The sequence below is a fragment of the Amblyomma mixtum genome, unplaced genomic scaffold, assembly GCF_055824585.1.
Source record: "Amblyomma mixtum isolate Tamu unplaced genomic scaffold, ASM5582458v1 scaffold_37, whole genome shotgun sequence".
NCBI lineage: Eukaryota > Metazoa > Arthropoda > Arachnida > Ixodida > Ixodidae > Amblyomma > Amblyomma mixtum.
In genome coordinates this window covers 140342-164617 of record NW_028317734.1, presented here as the reverse complement: position 1 = coordinate 164617, position 24276 = coordinate 140342, and the positions used below count along the sequence as shown (strand labels likewise).

The 24276-nt window shown below is 51.0% G+C and overlaps 2 protein-coding genes across 2 annotated transcripts in view; one reads left to right on the top strand and one right to left on the bottom strand.

Moving 5' to 3' along the window:
* Positions 1-24276, top strand: part of LOC149324409 (uncharacterized) — a 132537-nt gene that overhangs the window by 32756 nt on the left and 75505 nt on the right. The gene's annotated exons all lie outside the window — the stretch shown is intronic.
* LOC149324410 (uncharacterized) lies at positions 8101-9489 on the bottom strand. Its single transcript, XM_089565550.1, has one exon. The coding sequence runs from the start codon at positions 9487-9489 to the stop codon at positions 8101-8103; it is 1389 nt and encodes a 462-aa protein (XP_089421676.1).

Sequence of the window (24276 nt, the reverse complement as noted above, 5' to 3'; positions counted from 1 at the left end):
CCCCACCCGAAGTTCTCGATAAACCCCCTATCGGAGGTTAAGTCTACATGCAGGCCCTTGACACGAGCATTACCCACCTTGGCTCCCTCTTTGACACCATACCACAACGCCAAGAATCCCTGGAACACCAAATCCAGGCACAAACACTACAGATCACTGAACTCACAGCCCTAGAAACTACTCTCTCCTACCCCGCCGTCAAGAAGGCAGAATTCATAGAACATATGCAGCATACGCTTACACCTTTCTTCTGCCCATCTGACTCCTCACTACTCAAAAAGAAATAGCCCTGCAGCCGTCTTCAGAGCCCCCACCTCGAGGACACATCAGACCTCCTATTACATGTTCCATAGCTTTCTCCAATGAAACTGCCGATGCATCCGCTCGGCACGTAGGTTCCTTTCCCAGCATCTCCTGACCCTTCCCCACCCCAAATCTGGTCTCCTACTCCAGCACACCAGAGGCGAACGCACCCTCCCTGGATACAGAACGGTTCATGCGAGTTCTACGGATCGAAACCCACTGGTCTCACACATCCGGAGAGACCTCAAATTCTCAGTCCTCCAAATTCCTCGTATAATAATAGAGGATCTAATTGCCGTCGACCTGTTCCTCTCGAATACGCCCCCCCCCCACAATCCTCATTGACTTCGACAACCCCCTCAAACAACATTCCCTCCTAATCCACCTTTCTGATTTCCTCCAAACCATTACTTCCCCGCTCCTTGTGGCAGGCGACTTCAACGAACCACACACACAGTTGGGCTACAGAACCACACACAAAGCAAGGCGCTTACTCCACTATCACATATACTCTCGACACTACTCCGTGCTGAATGACTTTTTTGCACCCCTCTAGACACGGTTTCTTTTATCACAGAGACACCACACTCGACTTGACCTTCGCTCTATACATTCCACTTCTTAGTTGGCAGAATACTGACACATCCCTACTTAGCGACACATTCCATCTTTGTTATCAACATGCCCACACAATACCCCCTACAGAAGGCGAAGGTTCGGCACACTTCGTTGTCAGACGTTCGGCGTTTTTACCCCTACCCCCGCCCAACGCCTCTGACTACTCTGCATGGGTCACTGATATGAGAGACACCCAGGCACGAGCCACACGTGAAAATTTCAAACCTACTCCCAGTGACAACCCTGATCCTCACCTCCTACCACTGTGGAAGCGGAGACGGCGTCTCCAACGCACATTAGCTACACAACCGCGCAACACACAGCTCCGCGACAGCACTCCGCAACGACATCCCCCACTGCAAGACACTCGACATCGAAAACTGCACTCGAACATTCGACCACTTCGACGGAACTTTACATAAAAAATCAGCCTGATACCTTCTCCGCTTCCTTCTCGGACCTCAACCTTATCCCATATCCACTCTCTAACGCCTCTTTGCCTCCCATCCTCAACCAGAGGCTTTACCACACCTCCGACAACTATATTTCCCAACCTAGCATCCCCTTTAAACTCACCTTATCACGGCCCAGCCATTCCCGCACTAGACGTGCTGTTTACGCACACAGAACTTGACACAGCACAAGCGCACTGTAGCACACACTCTCCCCCCGGTGTAGACAAAATCGCAAACACATTTCTCGAGAACCTCCCCTCCGAAGGCCACATCTTTCTTCTTACTGTCATCAACGACGCCTGGACCTCTGACACCCTGCCAGTGGATTAGACAACATCCCTGGTTTCATTCATACCGAAACCCAATAAACCCTGCACCATCAACAACCTCCGTCCTATTTCCATGACCTCCTGCGTGGGCAAGCTTATGGAGCATATGGTGCTTGACCGCCTCAATTCCCATCTTCTGACCGCCGACTACAGATCCACCCAAGACCTTTTCCATCGCCTTCAGCGCACCTTCATTAACACAAATGCTCCAGACAGTGCTCAGGTGAATGCCTTAGTAACAGTTTACATACGCAAGGCTTTCGACTACATATCACAAGGCCACATCCTCACCATACCAGCTGACACACAGGGCGGACACAGCATACACAATTACATAAGAGCTTTCCTATCCTACCGCTCCGCCCGTGTCCGCTATCTCGACAAACTGCGTCACGCCATCTGAGTCGCTCGTGGCAGTCCGCGAGGTGCCGTCTTCTCTGCCGATCTCTTTAACCTATTCATGGTACCGCTCATCCGGTTCCTAGCCGATATTCCTGACCTTCATTTCCTCTTCTATGGAGACGATCTCACCTCGTGGGTCGCCACTGACTCACCGGAAAAGGTCCAAACCACACTCCAACAGGCACTAACTCACACACCTCCCCTAGCGGGCCTGCAACCCACTACGGAGAAATCAGAACTTCTACTCATAACAAGTAGTAAATATAAACTGGCGATGAACCTCTCCATCTCCCTCAACCTCGCCGGACAGCGCACCTCCCGCGTCAACCCTTGCCGCGTCCAGGGTATGCCACTGACCTCCAACACTTCCACCTCTGCCATCAATGTGTCCATGCGCACATGCAACTCAGTCACACGCTTAGTTCGCCGCATAGCCTTAAAACTTGCCGGCCTCCCCGAGACAAACGCCAGCCGCTTTGCTCAAGCGCTGGCCCCGACTAAATTTCTGTACTACGTCCCTTACAGCCCCTTTACAGCCCCTTTACAGCCACACAACAAGGCAAACTAATCCGGGCCCTCAATACACTATATAACGCAACACTAGGACTCTCCCCACAGACTTCTACAGACACCCTGTACAAAGCCTGCCTTTTCCACCCCATTCAAGCCCTCCTTAACCTGAACTAGGAGAGACAAATCATCCGCCTGGCCAGTTCACCAGCTGGGCGGTAGATACTATCCCACACTCCCTACGCACCTATCTCTTTCTCAGACCCACGACAGTCTGCGATCTTCAATTCATCAGTTGAAATTCAATTTATTTTGCCATCATTGAGCAGATGATGGGGGGGGGGGGGTAAAAGCTGCCTTTGGGCAGCTTTACAAGGCCACGGGCCCCCACATTGGCAGCAATGCAGTATTCCGGCATGTGGGCATAAAGGCGAGTACATCCCATGTGCATCTAAAAACAAACAAAAATACAGAGAACAAAGCTCTTTTCAGTTCGCAGCAATCACCACACCAAAAAAAGCAGAGTGTAAACAAGCGGAAAGGAGCTCACAATCATTGCGAGTTAAAAAAAAATAGGTTAAACAAGCCACACAAAAGAAGAGGTTTAGAATAAACGCATAAAGTACTCCAACAGGTCCCGGCGTGCAGCATTTCTAAGAACAATGTTGTTTTGTGCGAGGTTGTTAAGAAGCCGGGGTAGCCTATTTTTTAATGTTTCATCACCGTACGAAGTTGTGGAAGTTTTCACGCTCCACCGCTCAATATTCCTGGTACTGTGTATTGAATCTCGTTTTTCCAGCACACCTAATTGTGGTTTGCTGTTTGAGACTTCGTTTTTCACACTCTTGCTCAAGCGGTAGTCGTAAAACTGTGTAATTGAATGTATACTACGCTTTATGAAAAGGGTTTTGTGGTAGGTATACGGAAGGTTTTCAAAGGTTCTCAAAAAATTTTTCACACATGTAATTTTGTGAAGATTTCCTACTGTGTTTGCATCCACAGTTAAATGCCAATAGCCGAGATGAAATTGGAACAACGAATGATACAGGATTAGCAATACATTTCGTGGTAGTATCTCACGATTCCTATAGAGAAGGCCAATAATATGTGGGCATTTTTTTACGAGGCTAACAAGGTCATCCCATGACATTCTTTCATTAAATATTGCGCCTAATGTTTAAAATGAAGGAACGATTTCTAAGGCCACAAACTGAAGAAATATATAATTGGGGACAAGCAGGCTTGTTTTTTCCTCTGAAAACATAGAATTTAGTCTTTTCGGTGTTAATTCATATCGCATTTTTATTACTGCAGCTTTCTTCTTTAGCTTAAGCGCATTGTTTGCAGCATCTATCACCTCAGCTTTATCTCCGGCAAGAAAAGTTCTGCTGTCGTCAGCATAGATGATAAATTTGACGAGGGGAGTTGCATGCACAATGTCACTGATATAAATATTAAAGAAAAAGGGGCCCAGCATGTTGCCCTGCGGAACGCCACAGCCTACAGGTTCCATGTCGGATAGGAAGCCGTTTATTGTTAATGTCTGTTTGCGATGCATTAGATAGGACTGTACAAGCGATAGTGCATGGCTGCGGAATCCACAGCGCTCCAGCTCAAAGAAGTATTTCATGGTTTAAATAAACGAGCGCCTTCGAGAAATCAAGAAATATGCCAATCACTACCCTATTGTGCTCGAGTTCATTCAATATTGTCACCAGGAAGCGGGCAGCACAGCCGTATTCTCAGACGGGGCTCCGAACCGCCAAGCAAAAGCTAGACGAAGACGACGCTCCACCACGCGCTGGGAGCCAAGTTTCGGCCACCAGGTGGCGCCTGCAGAGTGTCAGCAGTGTGGCATTGCCCCCCTCCCTTCCAAGAGGCATCGGCTCGATGCCGCACGGGCGGGGAAAAAAAACAAGAATAGAGGGAGGGCGGAAAGTTAACTGCGCGAGTGTCTCCGTGAAGAGGGAGCTAACGGGAGTAATACGGCTTCATTCTGGCCACGTGGACTACTTCGGACGTCGGTTATCGAGAGGACCGGACACTTCCTTGGGGAAGCACCTCGTAGGTCACCGCGCTGAGGCGGCGTAACACCTGGTAGGGACCAAAGTAACGGCGAAGAAGCTTCTCAGAGCGCCCTCGCAAACGGATCGGGCTCCACACCCAGACTTGGTCACCGGGGGTGTAAATCACCTCCCTGCGGCGGAGGTTGTAACGCTTGGCGTCGCGTTGTTGTTGGCGCCGGATTCGTTGTCGAGCCACATGGCGAGCGGCTTCGGCGTCACGAACAAATTGGTCAGCGGCCACGACAGAAGAAGGAACAGGGTCCGGAAGGAGCATGGCGTCCAGCATGGTCAGGGCTTCGCGACCGTGCACCAAATGGAACGGAGTGAAGCGTGTCGTTTCGTGTAGCGCAGTGTTGTACGCGAACGTGATGCAAGGTAGTATCCGGTCCCAGTTCCCATGGTCATCGTCGACATACATCGAAATTATATCGGCGATTGTCTTGTTTAGCCGCTCAGTCAGTCCGTTCGTTTGCGGATGGTAGGCTGTAGACTTTCGATGGCTGGTGCCACTGAGACGAAGTACCTCGCTCGTTAATGCCGACGTAAACGCGGTTCCCCTGTCAGTTAATACGACAGTAGGGGCTCCGTGACGAAGCACAATGTTGTGAATGAAGAAATCTGCGACTTCGGCTGCGGTACCACGGGGAAGGGCCTTGGTCTCACAGTAGCGGCTAAGATAGTCAGTGGCGGCAGCAATGTAGCGGTTACCCATGGAAGACGCCGGAAATGAACCAAGTAAGTCCATGCCAACCTGTTGAAATGGGAGGCGCGGGGGATCAATAGGCTGCAGGAGCCCGGCTGGTTTAGTCGGCGGCGTCTTCCGGCGCTGGCACTCACGACATGTTCGTACGTAGCGTTGGACAAGCGCAGCAAGCCTGGGCCAGTAGTACTTGTGACGTATGCGCGCCAACGTGCGGGAAAACCCGAGGTGGCCCGAAGAAAGGTCGTCGTGGCACGCACGCAAAACTTCGTCACGAAGCGCTGTAGGTACTGCAAGCAGATAGACAGTGTCCGTTGGGCCGTAATTTTTTGTAGAGGACACCATCACGCAAGCAAAACGATGACAGTCCGCGCTTGAAGAGTCGAGGAGGAGATGGAGCGGTTCCTTCGAGGTACTCGATGTGGGGAAGCAGTTCGGAGTCGGCCCACTGTTGGCGGGCAAGAGTGGATGTGGTGACAGCACCGATGAAAGCGGAATCGTCGTCGGACTCGTCCGCGGGGCAGGAAATAGGAGCGCGGGACAGACAGTCAGCGTCGCTGTGTTTCTGTCCGGACTTGTGCACGATGATGACATCAAATTCTTGTAAACAAAGGCTCCATCGAGCAAGCCGCCCCGAGGGATCTTTCAGATTCGCCAGCCAACACAGTGAATGATGATCGCTCACAACCCGAAATGGGCGGCCATACAAGTACGGACGAAATTTTGTAATGGCCCACAGCACAGCCAGACATTCCTTTTCCGTGGTGGAATAGTTGACTTCGGAACGGGATAAAGTGCAACTGGAATAAGCAATCACGCGTTCTAGGCCATCTTGCCACTGAACAAGAACCGCACCGAGACCAACGTTACTGGCATCTGTGTGTAGTTCCGTGTCGGCCTCCTCGTCGAAGTGGCCAAGTACAGGCGTACATTGGAGACGCGACTTAAGCTCCGTGAAGGCTCTTTCTTGGTCCTGGCCCCAGAAGAAGGGTTCAGCGTCTTTGGTCAGGCGGGTCAGAGGCTCAGCTAGCTTGGAGAAATTAGCAACAAACCGGCGATAGTAGGCGCAGAGGCCCAAGAAACGACGTAGGCTCCGTTTGTCCGTGAGCTTGTGGAAGGCATCTACGGCGGCCGTCTTTTCGGGGTCTGGACGAACGCCTTGAGCGCTGACAATATGACCAAGAAACTTCAGCTCATGAAACGCAAAGTGACACTTTTCCGGTTTGAGAGAGAGACCAGCGGAACGTATGGCCTCGAAAACAGCACGCAAACGTTTCAGGTGTTCATCGAACGTGTCGGAGAAGGTCACGACATCGTCGAGATATACGAGGCACGACTGCCACTTCAGGCCAGACAGCACCGTGTCCATCATTCGTTGGAATGTGGCAGGGGCAGAACACAAGCCAAAAGGAAGCACCTTAAACTCGTATAAACCGTCAGGGGTAATAAAGGCGGTCTTCTCGCGGTCGCGTTCGTCCACCTCGATTTGCCAATACCCACTGCGGAGGTCAAGGGACGAAAAGTAAGTGGCATGGCGCAGGCGGTCTAGGGAATCATCAATGCGTGGCAGAGGGTACACATCTTTTGTTGTGACGTTATTGAGGCGCCTGTAATCCACGCAGAACCTGAGGGTGCCATCTTTCTTCGTGGCGAGGACAACAGGCGATGCCCAGGGGCTCGTGGATGGTTGTATGACGTCGTCCTGGAGCATTTGGGTAACTTGGCGGCGGATGGCGTCACGTTCTTTTGAAGACACACGATAAGGCCGCTGACACAGGGGTCTTTGGTCGTCCGCAACGATAATTCGGTGCTTGGTGAGCGGCGTCTGCCGCACCTTGGAAGTTGATGCAAAACAGTCGCGGAAGGAATAAATGAGATTTTCTACGCACCGTTGCTGACTGGCCAAGAGGTGCGGGTTTACATCGGTCACGTCGTCGAGATCTGACGTCGTGGACAAAGAACACTGCCGGGTACACTCTCCAAGCTCGTCAAAATAAGCGACGACCTCTGTCTTCGTTAGATGTTGCGGTTCACAGGTAAAGTTGGTGACTAGGATGTCGGTACGACCGTTAGTAAGTTCTACGAGGCCTCGGGCTACACAAGCTTGCCGAGCGAGTAGCAGCGACATGTTCGCTTCAGCGATGCCAAGGGTGCCGGTGCTGCTATCACACTCGACTGTGACGAATTTGCTGGCTCGCGGAGGAAGCGTTATGTGGTCGGCACATAGGCGCAACACTACTCTGCTAGGCTCGCTGTTGGTGTCAAGGGCTCGCTGGGGGGAAAAAGATACCATGAGCTCCCGAAGGTCGATGACCGCACCATACTCTCGAAGGAAATCCATGCCCAGAATCAGATCTTTCGAACAGTCACGTAATACGGCAAAGGAGCCAGTGAAAGTAAGACCTCCGATCTGGATACGGGAGGTGCAGACACCGATCGGCGTCACTACATGGCCACTGGCGGTGCGGATCACGGGTCCACACCAAGGCGTCAGAACCTTACGGAGACTCGTGGCGAGCTGACTGCTCATCACGGAAAAATCAGCACCGGTATCGACGAGTGCGTTCACTTGATAAGTGTCGGCAGTAACTAAAATTTCAGCTGAAAGTAATCGTTCGCAGCACGTCGGTGAGGTCGTCGGATCGGGTGGTCGCTGCCCGGGTCGTCGCGTCGAATCGTCGGGTGGAGGCTGTTGACTCTGTGCAGTGGCGGCAGCCCTACCCCCGGAGGACGCCGTCTTCAGTTTTCCCGGCGAGGGGACGTGCGTCTGAACTTCTGAACTGACCAGAGGTGGAGGGCCGATTGGGCGAAGTAAAGCGCCTCGGGGACGGCGATCGCGATTGGCGCTGCTGCGAGGTCGTCGGGGGCAGCACGTGAGCGGCGAGGTACTCATCTGTGTCCTGCGGTCTTTCACCATAGCGCGGTCGAGGCGCGTACGGCGGAAATCCTCTCAAACCCATACGCCTGTACGGGCAATGCCGCAGAATATGGCCAGGCTCCCCGCAGTGGTAGCAGAGCGGGCGATCGTTGTACGTGCGCCACACGTGCGCTTTGCTGATAGGAGGGCGCAGATCCTGCTGCTGCTCGACGGGGCGCAGGTAACGGTGGGGTGGTCGAGGTCCGGCAACGGGGCGAAACGCTTGCGGCACGGGGGCAGGTCGGCGCAGGGCATCGCTGTACGACATGACGTGCGGCTCTGGTAGTGGTGCTGGTGGTGACTGCACCGCTCGCTGGATTTCGTCACGGATGACGTCCGCCGTTGAAGGTATACCTGCCGACGGAGCATCCAAGCGGAGGTGTCGCAGTTCTTCGCGGACAATGCTCCGTACAACCTCTCGCAGCGCCTCGTCCCCTGGGCCTGGCAAGGACGTGAAGTAGTGAGTGGCCGCTACATTCGCCTGACGGCCGTATTGGGCACTGCGTTCCTGCAGCGAACGTTCCATGCAGGTAGCTTCCTTGGCGAAGGCGGCGACGGTTAGCGGAGGGTCGCGCATGAGGCCAGCGAACAGCTGCTCCTTCACCCCACGCATAATGTGCCGTACCTTTGTAGCTTCGGGCATGGCAGGGTCGGCCCGATTGAAGAGGCGTGTCATGTCCTCTATAAACATGGCCACGCTCTCGTTGGACTGCTGTGACCTAGAGCGAAGGGCGATCTCAACATTTTCCTTCCGTTGGTTCGAGCTGAATGTAGCGAGCAACTCGCGGCGAAAAGCTGCCCAGTTGGAGAAGGCCGCCTCGTGGTTCTCGAACCACGTTTTCGCCGAGTCGAGCAGTGCAAAATACACATTCAACAGTTTCCGCTCGTCGTCCCACTGATTGAATGCGGCCACACGGTCAAAACTGGCCAACCAATCCTCTACATCTTCGAACCGGTCGCCGTGGAAGGATTGTGGCGACCGAGGTGCGAGTAGGACGAACAGCGTAGCACTGCCGGAGCACTGACCTGTCTGGCTGCTGCCAATGGTGGATGTCATAGCGCGCACAGGCCTGGTCAGTGGCTCGAACTCGGGTTGCAGGCCTCGCAGGCGACGGCTCGCTTTGTGGACGGGTGTGGTGTCCGCGCGTTGGGGAGAAGCTTCACGGCTGTCGTCGGGGTCAGCGTACATGGGACGGTACCCAGCACGGCTCCACCAAATGTCACCAGGAAGCGGGAAGCACAGCCGCATTCTCAGACGGGGCTCCGAACCGCCAAGCACAAGCTAGACGAAGACGACGCTCCGCCACGCGCTGCGAGCCAAGTTTCGGCCACCAGGTGGCGCCTGCAGAGTGTCAGCGGTGTGGCAATATGTATTCCCTTCGACCTAACTTTGCAAGTTCAGTAGAGCGATGCTTACGTAAGCCATACTGAGCCTTTGTTATGATTTGGTGCATTTCTTGAAGCGGCAAAAGGTTTATGAGTATAACTTTTTCGAGTAGTTTAGAAAATATGCCTAAGATAGATATTGGCCTGTAATTTCGGAACTGGTTTCTATCAAACTTTTTTAAAGGTAACAGTTACACGTGCGATTTGTATTTTACGAGGAAATATAGCAGTACTGACACAAAGGTTTAGGATGTGCGTAACATATGATAAAATAAGGTCAAAAATATGCCTAAAAAATTGGCAGTGGCTTAGCTCTGCTATGCCAGGATATACGTAGCGTGAGGTGTTGGTATATCTTGGTTAAGCTTGTTGTTATTAGCTTGGTTTCCCCCGTGTTAAACCTTTAAATTCCGCTACGCGTAACTATGACTAAATTAGAGACGAGACAATGTGCAGTGTCAATTGTGAAGCGTTTATTTATTTCTTGTGGTTTCTCTTCTTGTTCTCCTCGTTGGTGAAGCGATAGGCCATCGGCGTTGACATAGGCGTTGGCGTTGAAAACGTTTTAGACTCTGATCATTTTAAGGAAAGGAAGTGCGCATAATGGCGCCCTGAGTCAGTGGACGCCTGAATCGTGCTTATAGGTACGTGGGGTGACAAGAGAGGGAGATGTGGGCCGCAGGCATTGACAAGGTTGTGCCAGAAACGTGTCGCTGAAACCATAGACCATCGGCGTTCAATGTGTTCATTGCCGTTGGCGTTTTTCCTCCATGGAACAAGGCGCAGTAGCTGTTGTTGTGTTTGTGACTGAGAGAAGAATGAAAAGGAAATTGCACGGGCCTGCCTACTGGCTCGAGCCAAGCCACCACCGCTGCCACGTGCAGATAGAGGAGAGTTAAGAGATCAGAGGAAAGAGAAAAAGGAAAGAAAAGACGCGTGTCGCTGCAACAACTAAGTCCGCCGGAGCGGACGCTGCTCAAAAAGCAGATAAGCGGCCGAAGCCGCGCTCGCCGAAGCGAGGACAGCTACAACCGTGTATCCTTCGCACGCTTGAGAGGCAATATGGGTATAAAGAGGGCGTCTATTACGTGGACATCACAGGGACGTCGCCCGCAGGATTCTTCACGGCTGCCGTAGTCCACCGGGGAATGAATGTCGATGGGCTATCTTTTCGGGCCCCAAATTCAACACGAGCGGAGGAAGTCGCAATAGCTCTCGCTGCCGCCGATCCAAAATCGAAAACGGTTATTACAGACTCTCGCCGGGCCTGTGAACATTATCTTGCAGGCGAAATATCACCTCTGGCCTCGCAAATTCTAAGACGCGCTCTCGCCGATCCAACTCGCACAAAAGTGATCTGGGCTCCTGGCCACCAGGGTCTACGAGGCAATGAGGCCGCTGATGCGGCCGCCCGAGCGCTCACACACCGGGCTCCTCATCCTAGCTCTCATGGCTCAGAAGCTCATAAACCGCTTCTGCGGTTCCGCGAAATCCTAATTTATTATTGCGACAGCCACCGTCTCTACCCGGCACCTGCCAAGGGGCTGAGTAAGGCGGAGGAGCGAACTCTGCGGCGCCTGCAGACAGGAACCCTTCTCTGTCCTGCAATAGCAAAACACTTCGATCCGAACACAGATGGGCGCTGCCCGCACTGTGGAGAGATCTGCGATATCTTTCACATGGTGTGGGCATGTACTCAGAAACCTCACCTTCCCCCCTCCCCCACCCCCACCCGAGAGGCATGGGAGACTGCCCTCCTCAACTGCTCCACACTGGAGTCCCAAAGGGCTCTGGTCAAGCGGGCGCGAGACGGGGCCTCGTCATGCGGTGTCCCGGACTAAGGATACCGACCATGCAGCAGGGTTATTTATTTTTTTTTTTAACCCTCAAGCTCTCTTGATTAAAGTTTTTCACCACCACCACCACTCCACATTTATACACGCGGGGCAATGTTCTCGCGCATGCGCAGTAGCCCGCAGCGCCGAGTGTGCACGGTGAGGCACGCCAGCTGTGCGTAGTGACGTCACTTACTCCTCGCACATGCGCAGTATGGTCGAGCAGAAGAGCACGCGAAACGGCGAGACTGTGGTCAATGTGGCTCACGCTACAATATGCTTTATCTGGAGGTCGTCGATGTCAACTGATGTGCTACAGTTCCAATTCAATTCAATTTCAATTTCAATTTTTTTTTGAATTTCTTTTACAGGAAATAGAAACACTTTTTGGGCCCATAGCCAGCGGCTCGTTCGGGTCCAAGTACACGAAAGACGTAAAAGCAAATTCAAAAACGGCGGACATATACAGAAAAGCGTAAGCGTAGTACAAGATTAAAAGCAAAGCAGTCTAAATAACACTGGTAGATAACATTCGGCACGGCAAAAGGAAGAAAATAGCTTTGAAAACATGACATGGAAAAAGAACTTTCGGACATCAAGTGTTAGTAAAAACTATCGTGTTACATACAAAGTACATAATAACAGAAAACTGTGACGAAAAAAGAATTTCAGGTGAAATCAATTATTTCAATTAAGTGTTTTTTAAACATACCAGCAAATTTGTGTGAGTTTTTAAGAGAAATGGGTATCGGGTTCCAAATTTTTACCCCAGCAGACTGCACTAAACGCTCACCATATACATTGCGGATGGGAGGGAGGTTGAAATTGCCGAAAGAGAGGTTTCTAGGGGACCGAAGCGGCAGATGAAGTATTGATGCATGAAAAGGGTGGTTGTGTCTTACTATGTTGTGAATACATACAGAGATTTTTAATCGGTACAATGAATCAAATGGAAGGGTCATTGACTTGCGGAATAACGGTTTGCTGTGCTCATAACGGTTAGACTTGTTTATTATTCTTAATGCACATTTTTGAAGACGGATAATAGGATTTAAATACGTATGGCAAGTTGCGCCCCATGCTTCGACACAGTATGATAGATGGCTTTCGATGAAGGCAAAATAAAGCATTCGTAATGTAGAGAATTCAAATAATTCCTTAACCTCATGAAGAGCATGACATCCAGATGCCATCCAGATTCCTGGATGGCTGTCGTTACAGCTACATCCTAAACCGGTTTGAGAAATAGAGTGTCGGTAATCTGAACAACATCACTGAGGACATTATCTGGAGCAACATTTCTAGAAACACCAACAAAGTGCTCACTGAACGTATCTGCTAATTCTTTTCCGGATATCTTTGTCCATTAATAATCATAGTATTTTTCAGCAGAATCGCTATTTCACCCCAGAGCAGTGTTTAGTCGCTTCCGCGTAATGTCGACCCGACCTCCAGTTGTCGCATATTAATTTGTGTGGTGGAAGTTATCGTTTTTCTTAAGATCGCAATTCAAGCGGCTTCAAAATTTTTTTAAATGCTGTCAAGCCACATTCAGGTTTGGACTTAAAAACATGTGATATAGGCTGTTCTTCGTGTTTATCTTAGCCAACAGTTCCTGTGGGACGCATGGTTTGCACGTGCGATGACTTTGTTTTCTTGTTACTATCCAAAAACGTGCCTTGTAAATTGTCTTCAGAATGTTTAAGAATGCCTCGTACGCATTATCGGCATCATTTTTTAAAAGGACAGGCTCATAGTTGGTTTTTTGACATACTTTCTAAATGTGTAGAGTTTTTTCAGACATAAGGTGGAAAGAGTATGCGAGACTGCTTTTCCTTTTAGACATGTTGGTTGGTTGGTTGGTTGGTTGGTTGGTTGGTTCGTTTATGGGGTTTAACGTCCCAAAGCGACTAAGGCTATGAGAGACGCCGTAGTGGAGGGCTCCGGAAATATTGACCACCTGGGGTTCTTTAATGTGCACTGACATCGCACAGTACACGGGCCTCTAGAATTTCTCCTCCAAAGAAATTCAACCGCCGCGGCCGGGATCGAACCCACGTCTTTCGGGTCAGCAGACGAGCACCATAACCACTAAGCCACCGCGGCGGCCTTTTTAGACGTGTTTTTAACCACATAAATATTGGCAAATGATCGCTGATGTCAGAAACTAATACTCCGGAACTGATCATGCTGGGATCATGGTTGGTAATATGCAAGTCAATGAGCGATGAACACAGGGCAGTAACTTGCGTTGACGTTTTAATTGTATTAGGAAGTCCATGCGTTCTAAGCAGTAAATCTAAACTATTTTAGGATATGTCAGTGCATGACATATTTATACTTAGGTAACCTCCAAAAACAAGGTTTAAGTGAACAAGGAATGTGTAAACAAGGAATGTGTTTGGGTTTCTTTGAATGATGGTGCATTTCGTGTCATCATCGGCGTTTTCTACCGTCCTCCCGACATGTCTGGTGCGTTTTCAGATGAATATCATCGGGTGCTCAGTGAAATGTATGCGCGTTTTCCCAATTCCGCTGTTATTATATTTGGAGATTTTAATTTTCCAAGAATTAATTGGTCAACACTTTCCGTAGTGGACACAGATGCAGAAGCACATTCTTTTCTCAGCACTTGCCTTGATTTTTCATTAACACAACTCATTAACCAACCAACACTATCAACTAAAGCCTCTTCCAATGTACTTGATTTAGTTCTCACAAACAAACCTGATATAATTTCAGGCATAACTCATGAGGAACGCATCTCTGACCACGATGTTATCACTGGGTACATTACATTTCGCGCTAGTAAAATGATAACTACTAAAAAGAAAATAAGATGTTACGGCAAAGCAAATTTTGATGCAATTAATGCAGAATTATTAATGTTTTTTAATAAATTTTGGCATGATTTCTGCTCTCGCTCTATAGAGCAGAACTGGATCCTTTTTAAAACTGCCCTCAATGATCTCATCGACCAGTTCATTCCCATGTTAACGATTACCTGTGATAGCAGTTCTCCTTGGTTTACTAACCGTTTTCGGCGGCTGAACAACAAAAAGAAAAAACTATACAGACAGGCAAAACTGAATGGTCTTGTGAGTTCACACGACAAATACAGAGCATGTGAAAGGGATTATAAGGCACTATTAAAATCTACTCGGTGCAACTTATTTTCTCATGACTTGTCTTCCATGCTGAAAAATAATATTCGGCGTTTTTGGCGTGTGGTAAACCCAGTAATTCGACCTGACATCACTTTTATAGATTCTGTTGGTGTTCCCATCCCTGATTCAGAGTGCGCTCAACTTCTTAACGATGCGTTTGTAACTGTGTTCACAGATGAAGACATTACTTCCTTGCCTACATTAAGCGCACTAGTGGGACTAACTATGGACGAGATAGTCATCAGTGAGCCTGGTGTTTTATCTCTACTAAACAATCTCAAAACATCTTCTAGCTCTGATCATATGGGCTTCAATAATAAAATTTTAAGGAATACATCACATAGCATTTGTTCCATGTTAACCGCATTATTTTTCCAATCGCTATCAACTGGCACCATTCCTAACGACTGGCGCATAGCTAAGATAATACCCATTTTCAAATCAGGTGATCGTGCTTCTCCGCTCAACTATCGTCCCATCTCCTTGACAAGTACAGTTTGTAAATTACTCGAGCATATTATACATACTCAGGTCATCAACTACCTTGAAGATCATAACATTATCTTCGATCATCAGCACGGTTTTCGCAAGGGCTACTCATGCGACACCCAACTTGCCGGTTTTATTAAAGATATTCATGCACTGATTGACGCTGGTTTTCAAGTTGACGCAATATTTTTTGATTTTTCTAAAGCATTTGATCGCGTTCCACACCAAAGGTTGTTGCTTAAACTTTCCCAACTGAACATTCACCCTAATATTATTGCATGGATAGCAGATTTTCTCTCATCTAGAATCCAGTTCACATCAGTTAACAACTCTAACTCATGTTACGCTAATGTTACGTCTGGAGTTCCACAAGGCAGTGTACTGGGACCTTTACTTTTCCTCATCTATATTAACGACTTACCCAATTGCGTGACGTCCAGAATCAGACTATTTGCTGACGATTGTGTGCTTTATCGATGTATAACCTGTAACACTGACAGCAAGCCACTGCAGTCTGATCTTGAAGCGATAAGCACATGGTGTTCTAATTGGTTAATGCCTTTAAATCTTTCCAAAACTAAGCTCATGTCTTTCACCAACAAGCAACGTATTCCTACCGCCTACTTTCTTGATAACAATAGTGTAGAATTCACCACAAGTTACAAGTATCTTGGCCTTAACCTTCAATCCGACTTATCATGGAATCATCATATTAATCTCACTCTTGCCTCCGCTAACCGTACTTTCGGACTTCTCAAACATAATTTAAAAGAGGCCGCGACACATGTAAAAAAACTAGCGTACACCACATTAATCCGTCCGAAACTCGAATACGCGTCTGCCATTTGGGATCCTCATCAGAATTATATCATCACTAACATCGAAGCCCTGCAAAACCGTGCTGCGCGATTCATCTTTTCTGATTATTCATGTTACACCAGCGTCACCTCATTGAAGACTAAAGCCGAGTTAGATAACTTAGCACTGCGCCGAAAAATTTCCCGTCTATCACTCTTCCACAAGCTTTATCACCATCCCTCCCTTCAGATGAATTCTTTCAGCCACCGCCAGTTATCTTTCCACGTCGCGATCATCCTTACAAAGTTAAACGCATTAACTGCCAGTCATTCCATTATGCCTATTCTTTTTACCACGCACAATAACCGAATGGAACGCTTTGCCATCAGAAATTGCCAAAGAATCTGATCTAAATAAATTCCAACATCTTATGCACTCATGTTTCAACAACTAAAAAGGTATTTTTTTCAGCGTTCTTTCTTCCGCCTTGTCTTCTTTTTATTTTATATTTTTTGTTTTGTACTTCAGCGTACTTTTTCCAGTGTCGTCTTTTTCTTTTTCTGGCGGTGCTGTTAATTATCTGAAATTTTGCTGTTATGTGCATTGTTGCGAACCTTTCTGTGAATGCCTATTTATGATTAATATCTTGTGATTTCTATTTTATTTTAGTGCAATATTTTTAACCTTATAACAATGCTTTGTACTTACTCACCCCCCCCCCCCCATGTAATACCCTCAAATGAGGGCCTTTGGGGGTATTTTGAATAAATAAATAAATAAATAAAGTGCTGACTGGTTACAAATGAAATCAGGCTTTCGAAAAAATTCAAGAAATTCAATATCGGCCACCTTTTGGTGAAAGCTAGCATACTGCAAAAACAGTACTGCCGCGAATCTTTGTAGCGTTCGTTTGTAGTGTTTGCTTATTCATGCTTCAAGGCTGCCGACACGCCGCTTTATCGCTTCGTTTGTGACGCACCTAGATTTATCTCGATTGATCGCATCCGCACGGAGCCGATTCTAGTTTGCGCCAGAATGTTCTAGTAACTTCTAAAGCTTTATCTCGAATGTTCGCTATCAGCTTTAAAAAGAGCACGGCCGACAGCGGCGGTCATTCTGTTCGACGACCGCCGAGCACGCGTGTTGCTCCGCCGACGAGTGATTCAGTTCTTTGCGGGCGAGAGTCAGCCCAAATAAAGAGTTCCGTTTCGAAAGGGCGTAAGGCAAGGATGCCCTCTCTCCCCAACGTTCTTCGTGTTATGCCTGGTTCCAGTCATCCGGCGCATTAACGACAGCCCATACATACGCGGCTTCTCTCTTCCTGGTCAGGGCCAAATCGAAGTTTCGGCCTTCGCCGACGACGTGTCGCTTTTTCTCAAGGACGAGGATAGCTACGCCTCTTTTTGCGGCTGTTTCACGAGTATAGCCAGATCTCCGGGGCCCTATTGAACAGGGGAAAAAGCAAGGCGCTAAGGTTTGGCACCTTCACACCGAACCTTGCGGGCGAGGTGAGTGGGTGCAGGGAGTGAAAGTCCTGGGAGTAGTATTCCTCGCCAGCGGAGAAGTAACCCGCGAAACCTGGACTAACCTCCGCACGAACGCTGAGAAACGCCTCTCGGTGGCGTGAACTTTCCGCCTTTCAATGGCAGAGCGCAGCTATATTGTGAAGTGTACAGTCCTAGCCGCATGTTTTTTTGTCGCCCGCGTCGCAACCCCACCGCGCACGTTTGCACGCAGGCTAACCACGGCCTGTTTTTCTTTCGTTTGGGCAGGCAAAATCGAGCTTGTGTCACGGTTGTTCATTCGCCTTCCGTCGTACATGGGTGGGTTCAGTGTACCTTGCCTCCGCACCATGTGTAATGTGCTCGCCTTGAGAGGTGTACGCGATCTTGTGCGCAACCCAGACGATCCCGGGAGAACACTCCTCGCATACTTCCTGGGTAGAGCGCGTAACGTGTTTTTTTTTTTTCAGAACACGTGGTTGGCCCTACAGCCGAGCAGCCGCCAGAATTTTTCGTTAACGTGCGTCGCACACTGGCGTCGTTGACTGCCAGCCTGCCCGATCTGGATGTTGATGAAACCCCGCCCTCCAGGATGTGTGAGGCACTAACGGTAGCAGAGCTCACCCGCGAACAACTCCAGAAAACGAGACGGGCGCGCTGGCGCCAACTGACCTCACCTGCATTTCCTGCAGATATCAGGGACTTCGGCTGGTTGCGAGGCTGGCGGGTCCTGCCCACAAGAGACCGCCTTGCGGCGTGGGGCGTGGCGCCCTCCGCCCGATGCCCACAATGCGGTCTCTTAGAAACATTGCGGCACGCAATGTTCGACTGTGCAGTGGCGCGCACCTTTTGGATACTAGTGTCACGGATGTTTGTTACCCGCCTGGAAGCGCGCAGTAGTTCACGCGAACTGTTTGCAAATATTCTCTTGCGTGTCGGCATGTTCGTTTTGTGGCGGCAGCGTGGAGTGGCTTCCTTAAATGGCCGTCCGCAAAGAGCGATGTTTCCGATGTTGCAGCGCCTCTGCACACGCCTCTTTGAGCAAGTATGCGTAGACGCACTGTCAATGAGCGAGGCTAAGTTTTTGCGCAAGTAGTCGACGTACTTCATCGCCCTGCGGGGCGGTCGAGTGTCGGCCTCATTATTGCCCTACTGACGTGCTGATGTGCAGTGCTGCGGCACTGCGCATCCGCTCGAATGTTCAAACCGTTGAGTTCAGAAGTTTTGTTTCGTATTTTATTGTTTTCATAGACCACAATAAACTTCTCTTTCTACGCCTTCGCCGAGTGATTCAGTTCTTTGGGGGCGCAAGTCAGCCCAAATAAAGAGTTCGGTTTCGAAGACATCCTCGTTGTTTTCCTATTCGCCGGACTGCAGTCACCACTACGTGACCACTGGTGGAGGTGCTAACGGATGTCCCTGTCGCCTTCACCCTCTGGGAGTGTAAGGAGATAGCGCCACCCAGCGTTGTTTATGAGGAGAAGAAGAAAAAGGACTAGGAGCGCGTGCGGAGGGGAACGCCGGGACAGGTAGAAGAGGATTACGTGGCAGACAAGAGAAGAGCGCGGTGGGCGACGGACGTGGACGAGTTCTGCTGGCTCCCCGAGTTCCGGGCTTGGGCCTCAGCCGCACGCAGACATCCGGGCCACCAGACCTGGACATTCGTTGTCGAGAGCCTCAACCACCAGGCCCATGCGCCACTCTTCTCCGTCCATCCGTCAGCTGCTCCACACAGGCCGCCTCGGGCGCCTACGTGGCCTTTCCGGGATACCAGTCCTGGGAACCGTGCTGGGAGCCCACAGACGCTGACGCTGCGGTAGCGTTGAAGGCCAACAGGTGAAACGCCCGCAACAGTGCATCGACACTGGAACGCCCAGCGACTCCCTGACTGCCCGACACCCAGCCAGTCCTCCCCGCTCGATGCTCGTATGAGAGACAAGTAGTGTGACTTTCCTGTTTGACTTTCTTTTTCCTGTATTTTTCGTAAGCACTTTGTTCTGTTCCCCCGTGTGTTTTTCCCGTGTGTTGTTGCGTTGCTTTCTTGTTCCTTTCCTTTTTTCACGCCCATACTAAAATTGGTTTCCTTTCCTATAAAAGCCGCCTCGTTTATTGTTTGTACCTTTGTGTTTGTGTAAAATACAACCTGCAATCTCCCACAGTCCTCACAAATTAGGCGTCCGCTACAACAGGACGAGGTCGCTTTTTATTTCTTTGCCTGTTGTGTTAATTTAGGAACAGTATGAGCGCATCAGAGTTGGTTGCTTTAGGCGAGCGCATGGGCTTGTGCGGCGCGAAGTTGCGAGCGTGGGTGGAGGACGAGCTTCGTAAGGTGCGGGAAGAGAGAGCCGCTGAGCGTGAAGCTACGAAGCAGAAATTAGAGTTAGAGCGTGAAGCTACGAAGCAGAAATTGGATTTAGAGGCACGGAATTTAGAGACGGAGCGTGAGGCTGCGAAAAAACGTTTGGAGTTAGAGGCGCGGAACTTGCAGCTACAAATAAGGCTCATGGAGGGTGGCGCAAATCCTCCGAGTGACCGTGGAGAGCGTAGCGTCTCATCGGCCAGCTCCATTAAACCGCACAGCCTCATACCACAGTTCAATGAAGCGCGGGATGACCTCGATGCCTGTTTAAAGAGGTTTGAGCATGTGGCCACGTGGCAGGGTTGGCCAAAAGAAAAGTGGGCAACCGCGTTGAGCTTGTGCCTTGGCGGCGAAGCACTTAGGGTCTTCGGTCGGCTCTCGCCCGAGGATTCCGTGGACTATGACAAAGCGAAGCTTGCCTTGCTTCAGAGGTTTAGGTTTACCGCGGAAGGCTACCGAGAAAAGTTTCGCCAGAGCAAGCCCCAGGATGGCGAAACGGCCTCGCAATATGCTGCCAGGTTGTTTAGTTTCTTTGACCGTTGGGTCGAGATGCGGGGAGAAGGCGGCACTTTTGAGGTAGTTCGCAAGATGGTCGTGAGCGAGCAATTCCTGAACAACTGTCATTCCCGTTTAGCCCTTTTCTTACGTGAGCGGGAGGGCAAGACAGTTTGCAAGCTGGCGGAGGCTGCTGATCATTTTCTCGAAGCACAGCGGCAAAATAACTTGTTGTTCTTTAAAGAGCAGGGGGACCATACGTTAAATAAGGCGAGGAACGAGGTTTCGGGTTCACAATCCCGCCTTCGGTGTTTTCTTTGCGAGAAGACTGGGCACAAGGCGTCGGATTGTCGGACGAAGCCGAAGCAATTGTATTGCACCTGGTGCCGCGAGGTAGGACATGATGCCCAGTCATGCAAAGCTAAGAGACCAGGAGACCGTGAGTAGTCCGCCTGTTGCATGACACCTCGATATTCCCATCCCGATAACCCTGCAGAGGTAACGCGCGTAGAGGGCCAGTTGGGGGAGATGGTCTGTCCTTCCAACCCGGTGGAAACTGTTATGCCCGTGGGGCACGGTGAGGTGTTCGGCCAGCCTGGTTCAGTATTACGGGATACGGGCAGCACCGGCATTGTTGTGCGTGAGTCCCTTGTACCGGCAGCGGCACTTACAGGGAAACATGCTACATTATTCTTGGCCAATGGGACCCGTGTAGAAGTTCCGGAAGCGGAAGTGGTGATTTCCTCACCATACTTTTCGGGTAAGGCCATCGCGCTGTGCTTATCTACACCCCTGTACGACATCATAATAGGCAATGTCCCTGGCGCTAAACCTCCATTCTCGGTTGACCCGCCAGTTCTCACTGATCAGGCTGATTCCCTTGCCATTACGGGTGCGGTTGATGTTCCTTAAGGCCTTACGGTGACAGCAAAGGTTTCAGAGAGTAGCAAATGCCCCACTCTGAACACACTCCACTTGTCACGGCCGGAGTTTCGCCTCAAACAGGAAGAAGACCCGACCTTAGAGGTGTGTCGCAGGAAGTTGGGGCAAATATTTCGTGGCAAGGGACAGACCGCCCACTCTTTTGATACAGATGACGGTGTTATTTTCCGAACATACCAAGTGTGTCCCGGCCGAGTAGTTGAGCAAGCGGTGGTACCGAAGGGCTTACGCACGCAAGTCCTTATGTTGGCGCATAAGAGTGCATTATCCGGCCATCAAGGAATACGGAAAACAATAGCTAGGGTGCTCAGTGAGTTTTACAGGCCTGGTGTACAGGCTGACATTAAGAGTTATGTCAGATCGTGTGATAAGTGTCAACGGACTGTGTCGAAGGAAAGTGAGAAGAAAGTAAATGACGCCGTTGTTCCATCGGTGCCGGCGGACAACGACCGGCACAGAGTGTATAACATCGTAGGACGGGAACATTTAAAATCCGGTGGAGACCGAGGTCGGTTTGGAGAAACCGGGTTCACAAAGGAAAACGGAAGTACTAGCTGAACGAGTTCGCGGGGCGGTGAAGTGATTTGATGTGAAGAATGGAATACGGAAGAATGTAGCCCACACCTGTTCTTGTTAGCATTGTCTTTATTTGTTCATGTTTGTTTTTGAGTGTCGGCTACCTACTTTTTATGCCTTCCGTGTTTCCTTGCCCTCTATGGACGCTTTACGTTGTCTTTTCATATACTATCTGTGCTGTGTGTGCGAATGTCTGTGTGCGCTTCGAACATTGACGACCGTCGTATTGTGTGTGGTGTGTAGTGTGCGCGTTGTGGTGCGGTGTTCTGTGGTGCGATCGTCGAACGCGTCTGGGGTCGCTCTCCTGAAGTTGAGTTCTTTCCCTTGGAAAAAACTTCCGAAGAGGGGGCCTTCTGTAAGGAGATAGCGCCACCCAGCGTCGTTTGTGAGGAGAAGAAGAAAAAGCAGGAGGAGCGCGTGCGGAGGGGAACGCTGGGACAGGTAGAAGAGGATTACGTGGCAGAGAAGAGAAGAGCGCGGTGGGCGACGGACGTGGACGAGTTCTGCTGGCTCCCCGAGTTCCGGGCTTGGGCCTCAGCCGCAGACATCCGGGCCACCAGACCTGGACATCCGTTGTCGAGAGCCTCAACCACCAGGCCCATGCGCCACTCTTCTCTGTCCATACGTCAGCTGCTCCACACAGGCCGCCTCGGGCGCCTACGTGGCCTTTCCGGGATACCAGTCCTGGGAACCGTGCTGGGAGCCCACAGACGCTGACGCTGCGGTAGCGTTGAAGGCCAACGGGTGAAACGCCGGCAACAGTGCATCGACACTGGAACGCCCAGAGACTCCCTGACTGCCCGACACCCAGCCGAGTGCATCGGCTCCGCCAAGTTTTGGCTGGAGCCACGGATCTTCGACCGCAGACCCCTTCAACACAGCCGCGTCTGGCTTCCCGAAGACGGCAGCTACCTGTGCATACCTCTCGCACACAGGTGGGGCAAAATTTAGGCCATTTAGGGCCGATCTTCACTTGGGTATCGTGGCGGCGGCGCTAGGCCTAACGTCTACGCCGGCGCCCGGCCTTGAGTGAGTCGCCCACCCGCGGCAAGATGGCTTCGCCAAGCTTACAACGTGGCTACGACCCGGACGCCATGGCCTGGTCCGAGGTTCCAGCAAATCCAGCGCCTGATAGCCCGGACTCTGCGCCCATCGAGAACTTGAAGTTATTCAAGCTAGTGGAACGCCGCTCCCGCAAGCGGAACGCTAACTCCAAGAAAGCGGACGCCACGTCGCCAGGCCGCTCAACACGGCACAGCGCTGCTGCGCGCGCTGCAGCGCTTCACGGTGGGCCCCAGGGACCTGCTTGGAAACCAAAGCGGCTTCCGCGGCTTCATCCCGAAGACATCGTTATCATCCTGAAGCCCCGGGTGACCGTCGCTCTGAAGGATGTCTTTCAACATGGTGAGCTGGGAGCAGCGTTCGCGGCCTACCTGGGCGCCAAGGCCGCAGCATCGCTCAGCCTGCTCCCCACATGGGAGCAAAACCTGATCGTGGCAGGCACCCGAGAGCCGCACGTCGCAGACAAGCTATTGCGGGACTTCGAAGTAACAACACCGAAAGGCCAGCTCTCTATGTACGGCCAGTTGAAGCTCACTGGTGACGTGTGCCGCGGCGTTATCACCGTGGCCAAGCACGAGACCAGTGAGTCTCTGCAAAACAAGATCCAGTGGCGTGCTGGAGAGCTTGCCGATATCCGCAAGCTTGGAAACTCAGACGTCGCGGCGCTCACCTTTGTGGGCAAAGTGGTGCCGCGATACGTTCATTACAACTCAGAAGTCACCCTTGTGCGTGCCTATAAGAAAACGGTCCCGGCCTGCGTGCGATGCGGTACCGTGGGACACCGAGCGGACACATGCCCCTGCCCGGATCAAAAGTGTGGCCTTTGTGGCAGTGCGGTGTCGACCGTCGACGGGGTGGAGACACCGCATGAGTGCACTCCGTCCTGTGCAGTCTGTGGGCAAGCCCACGCCACCAACTCCCGGGAATGCACGGGGAAATTCAGGCAGCTCAAGGTGCCCGGCCGCAAGGCTAGGCGCTCCGAGTTCCTTGGAAAACAGCGACCTGGCCGGCAGCCCAGTCATCCCAATTCAGGTGCCGGTGGCGGAACGCCGCGTGGGACTGACGGCATCGACAAAAAAAGGTCATCATCATCATCCTCGGTGAAGCCACCGCCCGGGAACAAGACTACGCCCCCACCGCCACCGCCCAGCGGCAGGGACGCTGGCCACTTCCCTGCGCTCAAGACAAATGGCGCTGCCGGCGCCCGGGCATCAGCGTCTCAACACGGCAAACAACAGGTGAGCAGCTGGGCTGAGATCGCCTCCTCCTCCTCCCATTCCCCCGCCTCCCCAGTTACCGTCTCCGCACTCGACGCGGAATACAAAAAACAAATCGACGTGCTCCGGGCACAGAATGAGCTTTTGC

Excerpts from the sequence above, each read along its gene's own strand:
- LOC149324410 (XM_089565550.1), bottom strand. The coding sequence starts at position 9,489 with ATGTACGCTGACCCCGACGACAGCCGTGAAGCTTCTCCCCAACGCGCG.